A 23,400-nucleotide genomic window follows, 5' to 3' on the forward strand; every position below is an offset into this window, starting at 1 on the left:
TGCTGTGTCCTCCCTAAGAATACTGTATTGTTGGAAACTGTAGATAATGACTAGGTTGTTGGTACTGTTTATTTCATTTATAAAGATAAAAAATAGAACAGTATTTTTTTTTTAAGTAGTAAGTCCCACTGGATTCAATGGCACTTACTCCTAAGTAAAGGTGACTAGGATTGTAGCCTCAATTGTAGCTATATGTTATGACTGAACAAACTGTTAAATACAACTTTCATTTGTTTTCGTTTACCCGCCCAGAAATGACAAGTTAGAAACAATATTTTAATTAAAAAACATATGAAATGCAATACAGACCATAAAGGATATTTAAATGCTGTAACAATATGCATAAAGAAAAGGCAGAAGTTTTCTACTTTCTCACTTCTAGTGTTATGTAAACCAGCATTCTGGATCCTTTCTAGTTTCAGACTGCACAGGTTTGTTTCTACCTCATGTATTAAATCCTATGAAAAAGTTGCCAATTCACTCGAGTTTGTAGTTCCTAAAATGTCCCCCTCCCCAATATTATTATGTTTTGTATTTTACATCTGCTAATGCTTAGAAAATGGGTGGAACCATGCACACTTGTTAATCATCCTAGCACATTTGTATGTAAATAAAATTAAACAAACAAATATGATTTACAAACATTAATATATTGCAGCATGTTTCAAGACAAATGTTGAAAGCGTGTTTAGTAGTCTTATTTTGCCATCCAAAGGTACCAGCCCTATCGAAGTTTTTTGAAAACTAGATTGAGGGTTGTTTTTTTCTTCCTTCAGATAATTCATGATGGACTGATAAATCTTTCACATAAATTTAGTGTTACCAGTTTACTGTTCATAGAACTTGCAAGAGGATAAAACCTATAAAAGACTGGAGTTGTGATTGATAAAAGCTAATTGTCTTGATATTTAGAGCCCTTCCTCTCAATATGCTGTCACAGCAGACAGGCTGCAATGTTTTCAACATATGTTCTAAGGGACATTACAGTGACCGTTTTCACAGCTGTTTCCATCTGAAAATTTGCTAAAATCTGCAAAAAAGTACACCTTGGAATGGTGTATTTTCTATCAGGCCTGCATGCTCACTGGTACAATATTACGCAAAGGAATCGATACAGATCTACAGCAATACAGGACATTTTGGGGGCTCATGAACATTTAAAGTGAGATTTCCTGCCTTCTGCTGTGTGCAGTGTAAACAGAGCTGATGGGTATATACACAACATAAACATTACAAACTCATAGAATGAATTCTGATACTGAAATATAGCATCTCACATAGATGATCAAGAAGTATCTGAAATAAAGTGCTTTGAAATTTAAGCACTTAATTAGAAAGATATGCACAGGGGTGTCCCCCATCCCCCAATATTACATGTTACATGTAAGCAAAATACGGGATAAAATGTTTTGAAAAGGAAGATCCAATACACAGCAAGTGGTTTAGCTTTATACTTGATTGCAAGTCTTTTATATTTTCCCCTTGCATTCTCATGCAGCACTGCATAATTCCCTTCCCCACCCACACACGAACAAGAAAAGTTCCACAGTTATAGATTGCACTTTTACAGCATAAACCTGAAAGTCTTCATTTGCAGTGTCCTCTTGGAACAGTTCATTAAAGTACGTTTCTTATGAAACAGGAAGATTTCTCCTGAGTACTTCTTTTGATGCTGGAGCTATACTGTCTGGGAAGATTACCTCAAATTCTATAATTAAGTCACCTCGTTGGTCAGGATTTTTGGGAAATGGTAAACCATATCCTATAATTCTTCTTCTCATTCCAGGCTTTACAACTTCATTTACTGTCATAGGTATGGTTCGACCTTCTATTGTTGGTACATTGACTGAAGTGCCACATAACGCCTAAGAAATATTAAACATAAAAAAGTCAAATCAGGATAAGTAGCATTTATTATTTGTAAAGTACGTAAAATGTACTAAGTACCAAAGAGAAAGACCATATCTATGAAACATAATTTGGAAAAACACTTATGATGCGTTCTACAGTTGCACTATATATAGCGTACTGGTAATGGTATTTTTTACTATTAGTAAAAATATTTGAGGAAAAGCAAAGACCAACTCTTGTACAAACAGTTACACTGCATAGGCCAAATTCTGATATTACAGGACAGCCTTATGTACATTTACTCAAAAGCAACTCTACTGGCTGGGTTTACACAATCAGTGGGCAAACTATACAGTATGGGTTGTTTCCCCTGTCCTCATGCATGCCTGGCATTTTCTTAATTACCCTCGCAGCATCACAGGTTGCCCTGTCATCTGAACCTGGCATGTGGCACAGTGGGAATGGCTTCTAACCCACTCCACCACCCATGGCATGTAGTAGGAGTTGTGGGGTGGGTTAGAAGTCACCTCTGCCACACCACACACCAAGTTCAGATGACATGGCAATCTGCGATTTGATGCAGGTAAGTAAGGAAATGCTGGAAATGCGAGTGGCATGTGCGGCGGCAGGGGAAACTACTAACAGCAGTGAACCAGGCCACTGTGTTCAATGACAGTAGCCTTACTTTTGTAAATGGAATACAAAAGCCAAAAAAAAGTTGCACAGATTCAGCTAGAGGCATTAAAACTAGCAAGTGTGGAGAGCAAAAATCAGTAGATAAAATTCCAGTAGATAAAATTCCAGTTTACAGTAAGAAAATCCAGTACTGCACTACTTCATATAGTGTGTAAACGAGGGATGGAGAACCTCCAGCCTATAGGCTGGATCCAGTCCATGAGGGCTCCCCCATTCGGCCCACTAGCTTCTACTGCTGGCATTGCCCCACCCAATGCTCAGTGCTAGAGAAAGTCAGCCTCTCTCTAACACTCAGAAGGGAAACCAACTCTTATCTCCTATCAGTTATCAGACAAGAGTGGGGTTTCTCTTGTTAGTGCTAGGGCAAGGTTGCCTCTCTCTAGCAACAAACAGGGAAACCCTGCTCTTACCTGGAATCAAAGTGAGGGTTTTGTACTCAGCAGTAGAGAAATACAACCTCTCTAGCACTGAGCAGGGAACAGTGGTATAGTGGTACATTTCACAGCAATCCCCATAGCCAGGCTGCCAAGGTGATTCCTAAATTGCAGGCAGCTGTGTTGATCCATACCAACAAACCAGTTTCCTCTGCTAGAATCAGGTCTTTGTAAAGGTAATGGGTCTTAATTGCCCATTCAAAACTAAGCCACCCCAAAATGCTTTACATTACAAGAAATAATATATTATTGCTGAGAAAATTCATTTTCAACCCCTGCTCCCCATGATACTGTGAGAATTGCAGCTAAGCTCAGAAGGAACAGAGAAGTCCAAAGGGAGTAGCAGGTGACCAGAGTCCTTGCTAATATAAAAAAAGAGCCAGCACTGCATCCCTGTGAATCCTGGCTGCACTACACTGGCATGGAAAGGTCGCTCCTTTCTCCATGCACAGAGAGGCATGGAAAGATTGTTCCATGACTCTTTGTACATAGATAAAGGAATCAGATGGGGGGGTGGCTTCAGGAGGGACGGGCCTGCCCCAACATCATCCGGACCCTGGAGGTGTCACAGGAGGCAATCTGGCCCCTGGGGCCAGAACAGTTCCTCATCCCTGGTGTAAACAATGCCTAAAATGTATTAACAGATGCCAGAGAGCAGCTCCAGTGGGCCAGTTACATGGAGCTTATTGTGCACATTTGCCTCACTGATCTTCTTGATCTAGGAATGATCTATGCATACAATGGGAAAATCCAATGCACTCATTATGTGAGTGATAAAATAGAAATCCCCATATGCATGGAATTCAGTGTGAATATTAGAGTCCTGTCACTGTCTTGCAGTTCAACCAATCAGGTTGGGGTGCAGCCCAGATCTCAAACTGCCCTTTTAAAAAAACCCAATCGGATTTGACACAGCAATTTGTATTAAAACTAATATTAGCAAAAATTGTTTGCTTTCATTTGCTATATAGTTCAGTTTTATTGTTTATACGCCTAGATCATCACAATATAATTTGCTATATAGAGATGAGAGACCTTATCTCTCATACCTTATACCTTATGCACCGCAGTATAGGAGACAGCTCAAGTTAGGTGCATCTAAAGATGGATGTTTTCCCTAATTCAAGTTGCTAGCACTTAAAATGGTGCTGTTTCGTTTAGTTTGTTTAGTTCTAGATGCAATATAATGTGGATACAAAAACAAACATAGTATCCATTTATATGATGCATTTATTTAATCACATTGTTTTAAAATTAAATTCATACCATCTCAGCATTACTTACTGCTGCTCTAACTGGTACAGTGCTGGTTTGCAGAACTGCACTAGTTTGTAGTCAACTACTCAACACCTACCAAAGTACAAGGAAAGCAAATCCCGTGTTTACACAGCAGTGGTTTATCTGCTGTCCAAAAAAGCTTTGTAAATACTTTGTTGGTGTACTTTTTCCACACAGGCACTCCGGTGAGAGTTTTGTTCTGTCATATGTAGTCTCCAGTTCTGTTTTTAATGTTTTGTTTGAGAATAGCTCATTTTCTACCATAATGTAATACAATTATTGTATTACACCCTCACTCTGCAAATGTTGATAATAATACAAGGAGCCACCAAAAGTGGACCAGAAAACTTCCTAGGTTAGTTGAAAGCAGGCTTACCTGTATCTTTTGTTACAGGCATAATGGACAATGTGGGGGGTGGGGGAGCAAGGGAGGGGACAGGCACAGACTGCTCAGCCTACAGACAGCAACTCCAATGGTAAAGTACAGGGTTAACCTGAGATATCATTTTTATGTCAAATTATAGTAGTAGTTGCCCTTCTTCCAAATGGTGCAAATTGAACTACACAACATAATGTCTTGGTACCTACACAGATTCTCATATTTTTAAAATATAAATACAAAGTATCAGGTATGGCAGGGGAGGGCAACTTGCGACCTTCCAGATGTTTTGGCCTACAACTCCCATCATCCCTCACCATTGGCTATGCTGGCTACAGCTGATGGGAGTTGTAGCCCAAGACGTCTGGAAGGCAGCAAGTTGCCCACACCTGAGCTATGGGCTACATCAAGTTTAACTCAGTTCTGACTGTAAAACAATAAAAAGACCAAGCAAAAACATTATGAAGCGTTAACAACACTGTCGCAAAGCCTAACAAAGTACTTACCTCCCGTAAGCTTATCTTTACAGGGTAGACAATATTTGAACCATCCCTCTTGAAGTGAGGATGTATTTTATCTTTAATAACAAACACAATATCAGCTGGGATGGTGTTGGGCGTTTCATCACCCTCTTTGGGGAATGTAATTTTGGTACCCTCTTTCCATCCTCTCTTGATATCAATAGTAAGGATTTTATCCTCTGTTCTAACACTTCTACCATCTGAGTTGAGCCTTTTTCGAGAAATTCTCATTCTTTTTGTGCAGCCATGGTAAATCTCTTCCAATGATACCTTGAGTTCATGAATAACAGGGGGGTCTTGCTTACGACGGGGTTGACTACCAACAGTGTTTCTTTCCCTTGGAAATCCATTCATACTAAAAGTAGTAAAGGAACCAAATGGATCTCCATCCACTTCCATGTCCTCACTGTCCCTGCCACCAGGCATCCTTCTACCAAAGAAGATTTCAAAAGGATTTGCTCCACCAAAAAATGCTGCAAATGTGGCATGTGGGTCTCCATGAAAGGAGTACCGGAAGGTACCACCTTGCCCATCTGGTCCTCCAGCTCCTCCTTTTAGTCCTACAAAAAGGTACAAACAAGTTTACCAATGTCCATCTTAAATACTGACATATGCTCAGAAGTGCTAGAAACAATCTTGGGATGCAATCCTGTAAATACTTTCTTGGGAGTAAGACAGCATTCCTCTGCAGCCAGCACAGAAATGCAGGCTACTAGCTTCTTAGCAGGCTAGTGACTAATTTTTCAGGCTAGTAACTCTTTGGGGCTTATTTATAAGGCTGGAATAAGCCCTACTGAATATAGTGGGACTTATTTCTAAGTAAACCAATATAAGATTGGGCCACACACCATATACAAGAAACAGTCCAATATACAGTCCAATCTTATGTATATTTATTTGAAAGTAAGTCCAAATACGTTTTATTGGACTTATTCCTAAGTAAGTGTGGAAAGGATTGCAGCCCAAGAGATCATAAAATGTTAAATTATTCAAACCATGCAGAATGATTTATAAAGAGATCTTACAAAGTTATGCTATCACATTTATGCTGACAGTTACCTCAACTATTTCAAGCCTGCCATTTCTTCCTACATTATGACACCCACCTACTCTCTGTGATTAATTTCACCTACGCATCATTCCTAAATTTAAACAGTTTCTCAGTTTTCTATTCTATCTACAAAACACCTCAACAGACTTTGCTTAGGGCTTAAAGGCATGTTAAGCCTGTAATCTTTAGTTCTAAACTCCATTTGCTTCTTAGAAACAGGCATCCTTAGTGGTTGCATTCATACAACACAGAATTCTAAAGAATTCTAGCTTATCATGAATGACACAGCATGCTCGTGCATGCTGCCCAATCATTCCTGACACAAGTAGGAGTGGCTAAAAAAAACCCCAGACCTTCCAGCCATGGTTTGTTCGTTGTGACGTGCAAATCAGGAACACTCTCTTGTCTCACCCCAGACGAGCCAGAGTTATAAGCCAAGAAGTTATGATTGACTTGTCCAAGGACACAAGCCAGAGTTCCTGGCTTGACCATGACAACAAATAAACCAAGGATGGAAGGTTTGCGGTTTGTTTAGCCACTCCCACTTGCAGTTGGATCCAAGTAGGAGCGATAGAGCAGGGTACAGCTGTATGCTGGATCATTCACAGAAAGCCAGAATTCTGGCTTAGTGTGCCAACATGTATTTTTGAAAAGACTTGGGGTATAGATAAGTCACTAAGATGGCAATACTTAGGTGCTTTAGGCCAATACTATTAAGCACACATTCTGCTTTCTTTTTTGACTTAAATGTTTATTTACTGAAATCCAAATGTTTTCATATTCAGAGAATATATATACTAAAGAGTTTAAGACTACACATTGCATTGAAGTCTATACATATATCTGCACGACACATTAATAATAAATCCCTCTTCCCAGAGAACACTGCCCTGGATATCTGAGGACTAGGAATCTAATATTGTTTCTATTATTTTTGTAATTTTTGGCTGTCTATGTCACATTAGAGACTTGAGTAAACATGGAGTCAAATACTTGAAATATGTAACAGAGAATCATCCATACTTCTCTACCATCTATAGAAGTCCCATGATCCTTTGGGAGAAGCCATGACAGTTAAACTGATAGAAAGCCAATATGTTAATAGCGTGGACATCCCTTTAGAGTCCCACTAGTGTAAGTGCAGTTGTTTTAGCATAGGGGTAGGCAAACCGGTGCCCTCTGAATATTTTGGACTACTACTCCCACCAACTCTAGCCAGCATAACCAATAGTCAGGGATTATGAGGATTGTAGACCAAAACATCTGGAGAGTACTGGGTTGCCTACCCCTGTTTTAGCTCAAAGCAAACACACATAACACCCACAGGTTAACACCGAGATGGTCCTTTGTGTAGTTTTTGTATCCTAAGCCAACCTGTTATTTTCCACAAGATGTAGTGATGGTCACCAATTTGGAAGGCTTTAAAAGGGGTTAGGCAAATTCCTGGAGGCTATCAATGGCTACTCATCCTGATGGCTATACGCTACCTCTGGTATTAGAGGCAGTATGCCTATGTACACCTGCTGCTAGGGAACAAGGGTGAAAGGTTGCACTCATGTCCTGCTTGTGGACTTCCTGTCGACAGCTGGTTAGCCACTGTGTGAAAAGAATGCTGGACTAGATGGATCCTTGGTCTGATCCAGCATGGCTTGTCTTATGTTCGCTAATTCTATCCATCCGTCTATCTCCCACCTTTTTTCTTGCAAGGAGCCCAAGGTGGCTTATATAGTCCTCCTCCTCTCGATTTTATCCACAAAACAATAATATGAGGTAGCTAGGCTGACTGGTCCAAAGTCACTGTAGCTTCACAGCTGACTGGAGACTATAATCCAGATCTCCCAGAGTCCCAGTCCAACACCCTAACCGCTACACCATAGTGGCACCAATCTAGCCTCCTGATATATTTTAGAGCAGGGAACAGGAACCTGTGACACACCAGATGATGTCGGGCTCAAACTCCCATCATACCTGATCTTTTGCAATGCTGGCTGGGGTGGAGTCCAACAACATCTGGAGACCCACAGGTTCCCCCCCCACCCCTAATTTAAAGAATCTGAGAAGTGTGCAGTGTCCTACAACCATGCAACAAAGTCAGACTCTTGATAATAGGAAAAGAAAACACTGATATCACTGGAAGGATTATACACAATGTTGAAAAGTTTAATGTGACTACTCTGCAGCTATGAAAGTGTAAAACCCAAGCTGCACAATGCAAAATTATCACCAATCTAGGGGTGGAATTCAACATCACGCCACAAGATTCTTTTCTGCTCATCCCTGCAACCCCCCCCCACATCTGTTCTGGAGGTTCTCCCAACCCTCTAGAGGAGATTTTGAGGGTGCAAAGGGGGGATGCGGGGGGGGGGGGATTGTGTATGTATGTTCCTTCAATCTCCAATGTGAATTTTAGATTCCCAAAATAGGTGATATCCCAACAGTGTCCTTCTACCAATGGAATAGACACCACTGCTGGATGCAATTCCTCTTCCTTTCCTGCAGCTCCTTGGGTATGTCCCAAATCCACTCTGGAGGGCTGGGGGACCCTCCAGAGCAGATTTGGGGGATATGAAGGAGTCTGCAGGGGATGGGGGAGCTGAAAGGAAACTCTGTTGCACAAGTGGAAGTTCACTTGCAAAACATTGGATATAGCCCATAGTACCCACATTGGAAGAACTGATACTTCAGCTGATTTTCACCTAGTGACTTACACTAGGATGAGTTTCAGAAAGATAGAGTTCAAATGATTTTCACCTACTGAGATTGTAGGGAACTTAATTTTAAAATCTTAGTTTCTATTGACTTAGACCAAGCAAACCCAAACTCCTTCTCTAGATTCAGAAAATAATAATTTCAATAATAGCTGTAAAATATGTCATTAAAATGACATTTCAAGTTTAATCTTTGACTTAGTTATGATGAGCATGATGCTATTTACATCTAAATATATAGATGTAGTACTAATGGGTAATGCCAAGCCTGCTGACAAACCATACCATGTGTTTGGTGGAATGACACTTCCTAGAATAGATAATGGATAGGTTTTGCTGAAAGGACATCAGGTCTCATAGCTATTAAAAATGAGCTTTAGACCTACTGTAGCTTTTGACAGCAGCGAAGTTTTAACAGTCACCAAGATTCATTGCTGCATCATCAAAGATATTGACACTAATACATTATATAAAAAACATTACGAATGCATTTAAGGCTGGTGACACCTGCTTCTACGCCTTTCAGCTTAATTGCTTGTGGTAAGATATAAAATCAATTTTGCCATTCACTGGAAAAGAAATGTTATAGGCACCAGATCACACACATTGGCATACTGAAAGGGAAATAAGACTTTATGAATAGAAGGTAGGAATGAAAAGGGGACTGAAAAAATGTAAAGGTTTAAACAACACTGACCTTTGATTTTACAAATAAAAACATATTTTTATGTTTTTATAAAACATAAGAAGGTCTTGTATACCTCCAAAGAGTATAAGAGAAACTGCAGTGCTGGAGATGCAAAATCATTACTTATGATCATTTATATTTTATGGGTTTGTGAGGAATGCAAGTTTCTCATAGCAGTCATGATCATGAGATCAGTAAGGGTTCACCTGTTTTAAATCGCTCCTTAGGTCTTGAGCACATTCTCTTAAAATGAACAGTTCTGTTCCACTGAGAGAATAAATTGCTAAAACACAAGTATCTAAGGGCTGCAATGAAGCCCATTTTGTCAGCAGAACAAAAACTAGTTCAAAAATCTTGAACAGAATTTTGAATCATAAAGGCAGCAGCTCAGTTCTAAGAATTCTGAGAAGACATCTGAACTAAAAATATTTTTTTAATAACTTTTAGGCTAAACACACTGTTTCTGGGCCTCAATCCCTTGGCAGATTTGCACTGTTTACAATTAAGGTGAAAACTTGTCTTGGTATTTCATGACATCAGGCAAATTCTTTCCTTCCCAGGCAGGATGCCAATGGTAGCTGAAGTCTGGACACCTGGACTCAGGCTGAGAAAGATCATCTTTTAATGCAATCTTATTTTAATAAAAAAAATACAGTATATTATATCCTGATGATATTTTGTGTCATGCTGAAAGAGTGGGACAAAACAAACCCATTAAGCAACTAAGTCACAGCCAAAGGAAGCACACTGTTGCAAGAGTTCTTGCAACAGAAATGTATTAGGGGTCAATCATGCATTTTTAAAAGGTGAATAAAAAATGTTTTGGAAACAAAATGTATAACCTAAATCAGTACATATTACAGACTTTCAAAACATGACTTACTTGGATCGTCAAACTAAGTTACTAAACCAAATGGTAAAACCTGCTTCTTAAATTGTCTCACACATTTGACATAAGCATGTTTCCATGTTAAGGTAAAATAAAAGGTCCATAAAATTATCTTACCTTCTTCTCCAAACTGATCATAAATTTCTCTCTTTTTGGGATCACTCAGCACCTCGTAGGCTTCTGCAATCTCTTTGAATTTGTCTTCTGCATGGGGAGATTTGTTCTTATCTGGATGCCATTTAAGGGCTTGTTTTCGGTAGGCTTTCTTGATGTCTTCATCAGATGCCCCCCTTTCAATTCCAAGAACGGAATAATAATCCTTTCCCATTTTGAATGTTCAAAAAGTTATTTCCCTTGATATAAAAGAGTCCTGTATCTCAGCTATACGATGTTGCTGGAAAAGCGTTAACAGAAGTCACAAGAGCTGTAGTTGTATTAAGCAGCAGGCACACTGCTTGTCACTTTCTCCCCCTCCCTGGTCGTTTATACAGATAAATATACACTGTGGTAGAGATACTGCCACTCAGATCCCTCCCAATTACACTACGTGTCTCAGCTCTTTCTAGAACAGCAAATGCTGTAAGACGTCACTTCCCAAGCTAACTACAGCCAAATCTCTGCAGTGTTTTCTCTCTGTACAGTTAACTGTTCAGTGTCTATTTCCCTTTTAAGATAAATGCATTCCTAATCTAATAGGACTCTGCACCCAGTTCTATATGGACTTGTAGATTACAGAGACGAATTAGATTTTAGACAACGTAACAAAGAACTAATCACTGTAAAAAGATAATTGTTCTATGAAAAATAGTGTCAGTTGTAAGAATCAGTTTGTAGGATGAAAGATGCAGAGCAACCAACATGAAAAGTCTTTATGGAAAATACAAGAGATTTGATTGAGGCCCCTTAGGACAGTTTCTGGTGATTCTTGAAGTGAAGCAGGCTTCCCTCCAAAGTGACCAGAACCGAAGCTGGACTCTGCATTAGTTTTGTTCATGATTTTGCTTCAGAAAGGTAGACAGTGTGTCTCCACAAATAGTGCATTTTGTTTTCTTTCTCTAAATGCTGATGAGAGGGGGATAGAGGGGGGTTGAGTGACTGGCAGGTCCACCATCCATCATAGGACATGTTTTATCAGGGGCTCTCTAATCACTTTGCTTTGTGGTAGGGCAAGGATGGGGCCGTGGGATGACCATTCTTCAGTGCCACCAGGTTCGCTACACAGAAAGCCTCAGTCATCATAAGACCCTAGCCACTGCACCTGTCTTTCTGAACATTGCAGGTTCCTTGCCTGGGGACATCTCTATGATGTGTGCTATTTTCAAACAAGTTGCCTTTAAAATATGGGTGGGGGGGAAGAGGAAACAACCCTCCACTTCCTCCAATTTTGAGAACTCTCAATCCAAAAGCTGCTGCACCAATCCTGAAACTTTGCAGGGTTTTACTTAGGGACACCTCTCTGCTACCTGTCATTTTCAGAAGAATGGTCCACAAGGAACACAGAGGGATAAACACATCATTTTTCTGGATACCCTCAAAATGACAAGCCTGATCTTGCACAAAAATCCCTGCACTTATTCACCTGAATCTTGGTGGGCTTGATCCCCTCAGAAGGGACAACTATTCCAGTAAATTTCATCCAATTCTGCCACGAAATAAAAAAGTTATTAGCAGTTAGTTCCCTTAAAAATAAAATCAAGATAGAAAGGTGTGTAGCACAAAAACACTGCACCTATTTTTCTGAAATATGGCACGCGTAATCCCCTCCTAAGGGGCTACTGTGTCTGAAAATTTCATCCACTTCTGACAAACAGAAGAAAAATTATAGCCATTAAACATTTTCTATAATAATCAACTGGGGGCACATAACTTCAGATTTCTGAATCTCAACGTGGGTTCTGTACCCAAGTCGAAGTGAATGACCTACAAATAGGACCAAACAGAATCGGGTCATATTTCAAAGTGCCAAATTGGGGTCCAAGTCTATTCTTGCAGTTGGTGCACATCTCTAGAAAATACACTAGTCAAGATCTTGTAAAGCACAGACCATTTCCCCACTCCCAATACATGGGCTTTGATTTCTCAGCATTCAAACTATTAAAAGATCCGAGTGCTTCAGCAACAACAGCATAACCTAAGGATCACTCTGGGGAAACAGTAACTGGTCATGCTAAGCTCTCGGCACTAGTGCCGCATACATAACTGGATGAGTGCAGGTTTATGGGATGTACAAGCCTCTATGCACACTATCTACATGTAGCGCCAAATGTTCGAAGTGTCCCGAGCAGACTGGTGTGCAAAATGTCAAGCTGTGCCAATTTTTGCATTGCCATCCTTTCTGCATTAAGATGCCTCTGCATGTGGTACCAACACCTAGAACAGTACAAGCAGCAGCAGAGATAATCATGAGACTTGGTACTAGTATGGGCCACTTTCAGATGTTTCAGGGAAAAATACAGAAGTATAGGGTGACTGATATTTGCGTTCTGGTTAGTATACATTTCTTCTAATCTAAGGTTAAGAAAGGCCATGGGTATAATTATTATACTTGAACTACTCTGTCCTCCAAAGAACCAGTTATATTACTGTAATCTCTTCTCTTTCTGGGCTGTTTTTGCCAATCAGGCTTCTGTTATGCCTGTGGCAAAATAGTCATTCACATCACTCTATAGTACTTTAGGGATATTTATGAGAGTATACTAAATTAACTGTTGGAGCTCATGACAAAATTCAATGCCCCCTTTACACAGGCATACCAGAACTTGGCTAGAAAAGCTTTGTAAATGTGACCAGTCATCCACCAAAGCATTGAAAAATTATCTGTTTGTTCTATTAAACTCACTGCGATGGGATCCAAACATTCTAGTTTGTGTTTCTTTGTTTACTGCAGTGAACAGTGTGCTAGTTTTTGCTGCCCTCTAGAACTGTCTTGTATGCTCAGATAGTACATGTTAAAGGAGATGCAGGATATAGTCCAATGCGAACAATTTTTTTAAGTGTCAGGATAAGGCAGAGCCCTAGAACATCCATGAAGGCAAAGACTTCTGCAGGCCATTATGTTTTTTCCTTTGAGTTTTGCTCAATACAACTGTAATTGATATCAAGACTGGAATTTCTTTTTCCAATGTTAGCAATTCCTAAGGGTGTCTTGGGAACCTACTGTCACCAGCTGCTCCATGCCAAAAGAGGCAGCTTGCTCATTATCCTGATCATAAAAGTCCTTGAAAAGATTTATCCTCCCCTCCATATTGTCCATCTTTCCCATTAAACGCAACCCTTGCATTTTTCTTCTTGTAAAGAAATACATGGGAGCTGCAACAAAATGTTACAGTATGTAGTGCTCCTGTTCAAGACAGGGTCTCCCGCCCCAATGATCATTTGTACTTCCGCAAACCTTCCCCCTGCGCCTGCTAATACCTTCCTTTTGTACATGGGTAGTGCTGTTTTGGCCACATAAGGAACAGCACTCACGTATGAACATCAGAAATAAAGGGAATGATGAGTCATATGTTCACTGAGTTGCTTATCATTCCAACCTGATAACATAAATTTAAAAATGGTTTTAAAATCTTTACACTGGCTGCCAATTTGTTTCCGAGCAAAATATAAAGTGCTGGTTCTTACCTTTAAAGCCTTACATGATCTAGGTCGAAGGTACCTTAGGGAGCGCCTTCTTCCCTACATCCCAGTCTGCCACCTAAAGTCCTCTGAGGGCCATCTGCTGCAGCTGCCTAATGTGAAATTGGCAGCCATACGCAAGTCCTTTTCCTTTGCCGCCTCTCAATTGTGGAATGACCTGCTGGTTGAAATGCACCTGCTGACCTCGTTGAAAGTTTTAAAGCCAGCATTAAAGATGCTATTGTTCTGGCAGGCCTTCCCTTGTTCCTTTCGCTGACCTGTATACTGTTTTAAGCAGTTGTTTTAAGCTGCCCTTTATTGTTGGATTTTTTTTAAAAAATGTTTTTAATTCAAAGTTGTTTTTCCTTATATGTTTGTATATATTGTCCATATGTAAATGGTTTTTAAACTTTATATATTGTATAACTTTTGTAAACTGCCCAGAGAGCTTCCGTTATTGGGCAATATATAATAATAATAATAATAATAATAATAATAATAATAATAATTTTCATTGCATCTTGTTGAAAGTATTCTTAAATCATCAGAAATAGATAAGAGGTTTGAGTACAACTAAGGAGCTAGTATAGAAGAAAATGCTTTACACTAAAATCAGACCAAAGGCTCATCAGTTTAAGGTCAGACTTTTTGAAATCCTGCGACTAATTAATGAAGACACAAAGGACTGAATGTAGGATTTTATTAATATAGTACATGTTCTGTAGCTCTATATACTGGTCTATATCTGCTTTGAGTAGACCAAATTATGTAATTATGTATACAGGCATGGTTCTCTCATTCTTTTCTCCCATGCCCTTATTTGGGCAGATGCACATTAAGGGAGCAATCCTATTGGGATAGGCAGCCGCCTCCGAACTCGGGGGTGACCTCCTATCCAATGCAGGGAGGGCGGAGCATGGAGGGGATCTTCTCCACGCTCCAGCCACCCTGCATTCACGCCTAGATGGCTGATTTCGGCTGTCTAGCCTCAGGACTTAGGCGCATGGGGAGGAGGCTGGCCAACGCACAGGAAGCATCATACCGACACTTCTGTGCTCCCTGCCCCTCCCACCCCCAGAAACACCCCCTCTTGCCCAGCTCTGTACTGCTCTTCCAAGCGTGGAACCCGGGGATGATCCGCACTGCCTACGACGTGGTAAGGGACGGGGCGGGGAGGCAGTGGGGAGGCAGTTTTCTGGGAACCTACCTCAGAGCTTGGGCTCAGAGGTCGGTTCCTGGAAACCGACCAATCCTATGGCTGTCTAGCAGCCACAGGATTGCACCCTAAGTAACTTTGTATAAATTTAGCTGTTACAAAGTTTCTAGAAGATATAGTGCTTCCATGACCTGGAATCATTTCAGTGATTAGTCACTTATTTATAAGGGTTGCAAAATCCAGCTTTTCTTGGTGTACAATTTGCCATTTTTTCTAAGTACAGCCTTCCTATAAAGCATCCACATGGTACTGTACACAAATAATATATCCACACAAATAAAAACCTAAGGAGACATAGATTTCCAAGTACAATTTGTATATGAGTCTTTTTTCTCCATCATTCAACCTCAACCCTTCAGGACAAATCCGAATGTGAAAGGTACTATATGACCTTTTATATATACAACAGAATGAAGAGCAAACAAACGACAAGGCAAATTCCAAAAAGATCATATCTATAAATATACAGATGGAGAGAAATGTCAAGGCAATGAAGCCAAGTCCCTAAAGCAGGAAGAAGTGTATAAACTCTAACTTGCAATATTGCCAGTTACATGAAAACTTTATTTATAAACTACCCTTCATCTAATAATATCAGGGCAGTAGATAAATATATAATTAAAAATACAAACATAAAATAAAAAGCAATGTAAAAAATCATAGAACAGACTGACCAGCTTAACAGTGCAGGTCCTTACCCTAGTTATCACTAGAGATGTAAAATTTCCTGAAATTTTGAAGCCATGGAAAAAAATATTTCCCCCCCAGCGGGGTGGGAGGAGGACACAGAAATGTTGGGAAACACTGAAAAATATGCAGTTGTTGTTTTTATTTTAGAACTCTTTATAGATCTTTAAGACAGTCTTCCCCAACCTGGTCCCGTCCAGATGTTTTGAATTTCAGCTCCCATCAGGTTCAGGCAGAATGGCGAATGGTCAGGAATGCTGGGCATTATACCCCAAAACATCTGGAGGGCATCAGGTTGAGGAAGGCTGCTTTAGGAACATAAAATATATTAGGTATAACTTGATTTGTTCATAAAATGATCATTAAAAATAAAAACATCTAAAAGTAAACTCAGTAAATTGATAAATATTGTCTTCTAAATATACTTCTAAATTTAATATACCAAACTTAATAATTTTATGAGAAAACAAGTTATACATAATACATTTTTGGTTCCTATTTGATGTCTGACCAGAGGAAACTTCAGCAAGTAGTCTCTGAAACATCTGCATCATCCTAGAAGCCAGAAGAAACAGGAAGAACAGGAGGCAAAGGAAGACTGGTGTACAGCAACTGTTCCGGCTTGTAGGGACGGGTAGGGAAATTCCTAAACCTATTCCTGTGGTGTAATTTAGGGAAATCTGGTCTGAATGGAATGCCATTGAGATTTTATTTAGCTAAGAAAGACTATCTCACCTACTAGGAATGGTAAGGAACCATACTTAATTTAAGAACCTTAAGGGTGCAATCCTATGAAGATAGTCAGTAGCCTCTGAAGTTGAAGGCTGCCAAGTATCCAATGCAGGGCAGCTGGAGCACTGAGGCAATCTTGACCTCCGCTATGCAGCCACCCTGCATTTCTGTTAAACTGGCAATTCTGGTCATCTTAGCAGTGGCACTTCAGAGGAGGAGGAAAGGGGCCTGGAGTGGCCATAGGAAAAGACATGTGGCAAATGTCCCAGTCTCCTCCCCTCCCCTGGGAACGGCTCTTTTCCCATCTCTGCGCTTCGTTTCCGAGCATGGACACATAGCCAGAACTGTGCTGGCCACAAAGGGGAGTGGAGCATGGTTTCTGAGCACTGAGGTTAGAGCCCTGTTTCCAACCTCAGAGCCCAGAAACCAAACAATCCTATGTCCCCCCTGATGCTGCCTAGGGAGCATAGGATTGCTACCTTAAGCAATCTCAGCCTGTTGAAGAGTGATATGTTATACATTTTTCTAAATAATTTAGATTAATGTACATCTATTTCTTGTTTATTTTGAAAGGTTGTCTCCAGTAGTGGTGTCAATCCCATGCCTATATCATAGCAACTAGGCTACTGAGGTTCTTTTAAATAGACGGGTTTATTCTAGTGACAACAGTTAAAAGGTTTTATAGATGAGGCAGCATTCCCTAGTGTGAGGTCTAATTGAGAACTTTATTAAAAACTGTGGCAGTGAGTTCTACAGATCCAAGCCTCAAGGCTGATTTTTAAAAAGGAACGTAGGCTGGATAACCCAAATGCTGTTCCATTGCATCTGATGGCAATGGTGGGATAACCTACAGTGTTTCTTTCATATGTGGGTTGTAGATTAGAACTACATTAATTGACCGCTGCAGCATCTAACCAGAACAAGTTCAGAAACACAGGACTCTACAGAACAAAACCCAAATTGTCAAGAATGCAATTTTTCTTCCATATTATGATATGGTGACTCTACTCACATGTTGGGAAACTGAGCATGATTTGGAGCATCCCTAGAAGTCTATCAGTAAAAGACAGTCAGGGCCAGAAATATCAGAACAAGGATAACTGTTCTGGCAGTTGGCCTCTGTACACCACCACATTGAAGTTGAAAGGAAACACACCCCAATGGGAGCGAAGTCAGGACTTTCAGCCGTAATTCAAGGGGTTTGACAAAAGCGGGGCACTAACCATTCAGGAAGTACAGCCAGTGGCATACACACACACCCATCGCTGGTGGCTCATAAGTAATGGAACAAACCAACATCATTTGAAGCTTAAGGATCGCCTTCAATACCTGGATGAAAATCCTTTGCAGTCAATGAATGCCTGAAGTCTGGAACCCATGGACATGACCAAATGCTGAGTTTCCTCCCTCGAGATGCTTTGCCAGGCCTTCACTGCAGCTGCCATCAGCTGCTGCTTGTTTGTGGGTCTTTCTGCCTTCAGTCTTGTCTTCAGTAAGTAAAAAGCATGCTCTATTGGGTTGAGATCAGGTGACTGACTTGGCCATTGAAGAACATCCCACTTCTTTGCCTGGAGAAACTCTTGGGTAGCTTTTGCTGTATGTTTTGGGTCATTATCCATCTGCAATATGAAGATGCGTCCTATCAGTTTGGCAGCATTCGGCTGAACCTGAGCAGAAAGTATAGCCCTATACACTTCAGAATTCATCCTCCTGTTTTTATCAGCAGTCAGGTCATCAATAAACACCAGTGACCCGGTTCCATTGGCAGCCATACATGCACATGCCATAACACTGCCTCCACCATGTTTGACAGATGATGTGGTATGCTTTGGATCATGAGCTGTTCCTTTCCTTCTCCATACTTTTCTTTTCCCATCATTCTGGCACAAGTTAATCTTGGTCTCATCAGTCCAAAGAATCTTATTCCAGAACTTGGCAGGCTTTTATAGGTGTTTGCTGGCAAAGGCTACTCTGGCCTGTGTGTTCTTGAGTGTTACCAGTGGTTTGCACCTTGTTCTGAGGCCTCTGTATTTACATTCATAAAGCTGTCTCTTGACTGCAGATGTTGACAATGACATGCCTACCTCCACAAGAGCATTCTTGACCTGGCTAGATGTTGTGAAAGGGTTCCTCTTCATCATGAGCAGAATTCTGCGGTCATCCACTGTAGTTGTCTTCCATGGTCTTCCAGGCCTTTTGCTGTTGCCGAGCTTGCCAGTTAATTCCTTCTTTTTCAGGATGTTCCAAACTGTTGTATTGGCCACTCCCACTGCTTTTGCTATCTCTCTGATGGGTTTATTTTGTTTCCTCAGCCTAATGATGGCCTCCTTCACTTGCATGGACACCTCTTTGGACCTCATGTTGGGGGTTCCAGTGAACAGCTACCAAATGTAAATGTAACACTCAGAACCACCTCCAGGCCTTTTATCTGCTTGATTGGTCATGGGGTACCCAGGAAACAGGCCACACCTGGAGATGCAGCTGCTTGTCAGCCATTTGTCCAGTTATGAGCCACCAACGATGGGGGTATGTGCATGCCACTGGCTGTCCTTCCTGAATGGTTAGTGCCCCACTTTTGTCAAATCCCTTGAATTACAGCTGGAAGTCCTGACTTCGCTCCCATCTGGGTGTGTTTCCTTTCAACTTCAATGTGGTGGTGTACAGAGGTCAATTGCCAAAACAGTTATCCTTGTTCCAGTATTTCTGGCCCTGACTGTACATTAGATCAATGCTTCTAATAAAGAATGCAAGAAATAACTATGCTGGCAATCTTACAGAGAGGAATTAAAAAGTATTTTCCCCTGTGGTTTCATTATTTTCAGATAGTTTACGTCTCTAGCCTTTCTATAAAGGTCTTATTACATAGTTTTTAGAAATGATTTGGGGGCGTAAAGACTGGGTAACTATGTATAGATACTTTGTGTTAATTATTTTAGTCAACATTTTAAAAGAAAATATTTCAGAATCCAAAGCTGTTCAGTTTTCAGGGGGAAACCAAAATGGTCCTTTGGGAAAACCTGGGAAAACATGTTTTTTTCTTAATGTTTCTAGGTTTTTTCCAGGGCTTCACATTTCTAGTTGTCATACAACAAAAGGCATCTTGAAAAGAGCTTCATCTGCAGATCTCAAGATACAGACAAGCTGGCATAGGGAGAGGAGTTCCTTCAGGTATTTGGGTCCCAAGCTATTTAAGGTGTTATAGGTAAGCACTAGCACCTTGAATTCGGCCTGGAAGCAAACAGGCAACCCATGCAGCTCCCTTAGGATTAGTGTAGTATGATCCCATCTGGCCAGATCTGTTAATATTCTAGCAGCTGCATTCTGCACATTGAAGCTTCCAGTTGTCTTCAAGGGCAGCCCCATGGACAATGAATTACAGTAAACCTGGGGTCTTCAATGTGATGCCCTAGGCACCAAGGTGCCTGTGAATACCTCGTCACCCACCAAGTTCTATGCCCGTCCAGATTTTAATTGTATTTCTTAAGATCTTTTACATTATTTTTTTTAACAAGGACACTGGCAAGCTGCAAAACAAAGTGCTGTCCTCCAGTGCCATCTTTACCCAGGTTCAAAAGAGTGGTTTTGTGTTTTGGAGCTCAGGCCTCATCTCTGCCTTGTATGTGGGTTCAACAAGTTACTTTTGTTTTAGTCTTACCAGCTGCATTCTGGAAAATAAATGTTTTGTGACTAGCCACATCCACAATGGAAGACTTTTTATGAATGGGGCAGCTCATGTACCCAATGGCAGCCATTTTATGAAAGCACCCCTGACACTGTCAAAATTTCAAATGTGCCTGTGATGTAACCTTCCCTCAGGTCCATTGGCCTCCAATGGCTTTGTGACAGCTGTCCTCACTGTCCCACAAGCTTCAGTCCCTAAATTCACCATATAAAAGAGACACCCAATATGATTAATTGGTTCCCTTTACCCAACCAGGAAAAGTACCCAGGAAATATGATCACTATAGGTGGCGCAGAAAGATGAAGAAGTGGGATTTTATGATTTAAAAACAAATTAATATTTATTTAATATAAGAGATGTTATATCTTATAATAAATCACTCATTTCTCAGTCTTACCCTGCCTACACTGCCCCTTCTAACTCCTATTCCCACAACCCCACTGTCTAGATGTAGCTTCATCAGTCCCTAAGGCCCTCTCTCCCCTACCTCCAAACCCTATCTCCATCTAACTGTCTGCTCTTGCCTTTTATAAACTCAGTCTCCCTCCCTCCCTCCCAAAAGCCCCTCCCACCACTCTATACCTCACTCGCTCACTCTAAACCAAACAATTAACCCTAACTTACCTGGGTTCTATTTAACACAGCAAACACATATAAACATTAATATAGACTGCACTTAGCAAGCACTGTGATTTTGTCACAATATCCCCCCCTCTCCACCCCATTTCCAGCAGAGGACATTACTTGCCCACCAAGAATTGATCCGGAGCTTGAATGGTGCAGGTAAATGCATTATGAGTCCAGTTCATATACTGAGTCCAAAACTCTGTTGTCAGAATGTCCATGTTGCAGTCCTCTTTTCAACGATGAAACCCCTGCAAAAGAAAAACTCTCCTCCCACAAAACCCATACCAGCACAAACAAATCCCAACAAGCCCTCCACTCTCACCCAGTCAGTGGAAGAGAGGGTATTCGCCAATGCAACAGAGTCCTTCTAGCCAATAGCCCTTCTGGTCAGGAGTAAAGTCTTGCATGATGGGCACACTAGAGACTTCTCTTCTGGACAGGCCATCTGCGACGAAGTTCTTTTCTGGTGACATGGTGAATCTCAGCTCGATATTCTTGAAGTTTCTGCAACGAGCACTGCAACAATTTGTTGTAATTATTCATTGTCTGTCTTTCAGATTTCTTGTCTTTCCCAACTTTTTCTTTTGTTGTTTTGGTGCTACTCCAAGACTTGGAATCAGCTTCTCTAGGTCACTCTGCACTTTAAGCTTTCTCTCTTTTTGGTTCTTTTACACCAGCGTCCCCAGCTGTTGGTTTCCATTTTTTTGGATAGCTTTGTTTTCAGACTCTTGACTGCTACAACAAGAGTAGCTCATGTGGCTTCAGGGATTCCTGCGCCAGGAACATAGACAACAGCTTCCTCTTCACTTTCAAAGCTGACTCCCGCAGGGAATGCTTTGGACAGCGAGGGGCATGGCAATTGTACCACAACAGTTTCTTTAGCTTTGTCATTGCTCTGAACCTTTGCTGTAGGTGTTAGGTGTTTGATCACACAACTTAAACAGGCACTATATGACCTGTGACAGGAAAACTATCCCCAAATCAGAGATTGATTCATGTGGAAACTCCAAATGTGTAAAGGCTTTGAGCAATGCCTCAGCTATAGAAGTGGCATCTATGGATATAGATTGAGCCCTCAAAAACTGCAGGCTAGGATCTGTTACAGTTGCCTGCCTGAACTCATTGTCAACTGGTGAATCTGCCTTCCAGGAGCTCAGAGATACAGTAGCCTCCTCAGGGCAGTCACTCTGGTTGCTAAGCAATAAGTCTGACTGGGAGTAGGCCTCAATTGCTGTGTCTACTACAAGACAGACCTCTCCTTCCACTGATGACTGTGTGTAGGCCTCATCTTTTGGATCTGGCTTTCTGGCCTTGATTTGTGATCTTATGACTAAAAATACTTGTCTCCCAGATGTCATAATATCTCAGCCCAACACAAAGGGCTCACCCTGTTCGGAATTCACCCCTACTTCATATGTTCCTTCAGATCCTCTCCCTGACACAGTAGCTCATGCCAAGAGAATCTGGGTATGTTTGCCAGTAATGCCTGTGATAGTGACATGTTTCTGAGGTAAATTGTCTTCCCCCCCCTTTTTTTTTTTTACCAATTTATGGTTTATAAGAGACCAATCTGTCCCTGTGTCCAAAACAGCTAAATAATCATTTCCATTTAACTTTACTCTCTTGATGTGTTATCAATGTCTGACACTTTCCCCACTTCAACATGTGGCAGGACAAACCTTGAGTTTCTTTTACCTCAGGGCTATTTTGAACTTGTACTTGCCTAACTGGAGTAGGTTTGTCTTTCTTTTCCCCCAGTCTAGGGCAATTAGGCTTAATGTGACCCACTAAGCCACAATTATAACAAGCTTTGTCTGTGTTCTCAAATAAAGGTTTTACTTGATATTTTCTCAGGATTTTTAGGGGTCTGTTGATTTTTCTCCTTATCAACTTCTCTCTTAAATCCTGCAGATTTACTAATATTTCTATTCTGGTAATCTTTATTTTTTCTACCAGTAAAATTAAATCCTCTATTTAAAGCAAAACTATCAGTTAACTCAGCAGCATCTCTGACAGTTTTTGGATTCTGATCTAGAACCAAAAGTTTTAAATCCTGAGGTAATTGATGAGGGAACTGATCCAAAACCATCAGTTCTTTCAGATCTTCTTTGGATCTCATGCTAGCACTACTGATCCATTTCTCAAAATAGTCAGAAAGTGTATAACCAAACTCCACATAGGAGTTACATGATGAAATTGTAGTATTCCTAAACCTCTTTCTGAAAAATTCTGGCCCATATCTAAACCTTTGATATACAGCAGCCTTAAAGGTTTCAGAATCTACTACTTCGTCCACTGGAAAGCTATTACAGACTTCAGACAAGTCCCTTTTATCAAACAAGGAAT

General features: G+C 40.7%; 1 protein-coding gene across 2 annotated transcripts in view; it reads right to left on the reverse strand.

Annotated features, from left to right (window-relative positions):
- Nucleotides 1–23,400, reverse strand: part of DNAJB4 (DnaJ heat shock protein family (Hsp40) member B4) — a 38,592-nt gene continuing 15,192 nt past the window's right edge. The window contains exons 2-5 of one of the 2 annotated variants that reach the window (XM_084852149.1): nucleotides 12,075–12,137; nucleotides 10,613–10,889; nucleotides 5,145–5,719; nucleotides 1–1,865 (exon numbers count right to left, since the gene is read on the reverse strand). In XM_084852149.1, the coding sequence (XP_084708275.1) occupies nucleotides 1,632–1,865; nucleotides 5,145–5,719; nucleotides 10,613–10,823 (1,020 nt within the window). In that variant the 5' untranslated portion in view covers nucleotides 10,824–10,889; nucleotides 12,075–12,137 and the 3' untranslated portion in view covers nucleotides 1–1,631. The remainder of the gene's footprint in view (nucleotides 1,866–5,144; nucleotides 5,720–10,612; nucleotides 10,890–12,074; nucleotides 12,138–23,400) is intronic. The other variant, XM_084852148.1, reaches the window with a different exon arrangement.

Source organism: Heloderma suspectum, chromosome 4, assembly GCF_057233095.1.
Source record: "Heloderma suspectum isolate Gila_16-S chromosome 4, 16-S_ref, whole genome shotgun sequence".
NCBI classification, from domain to species: domain Eukaryota; kingdom Metazoa; phylum Chordata; class Lepidosauria; order Squamata; family Helodermatidae; genus Heloderma; species Heloderma suspectum.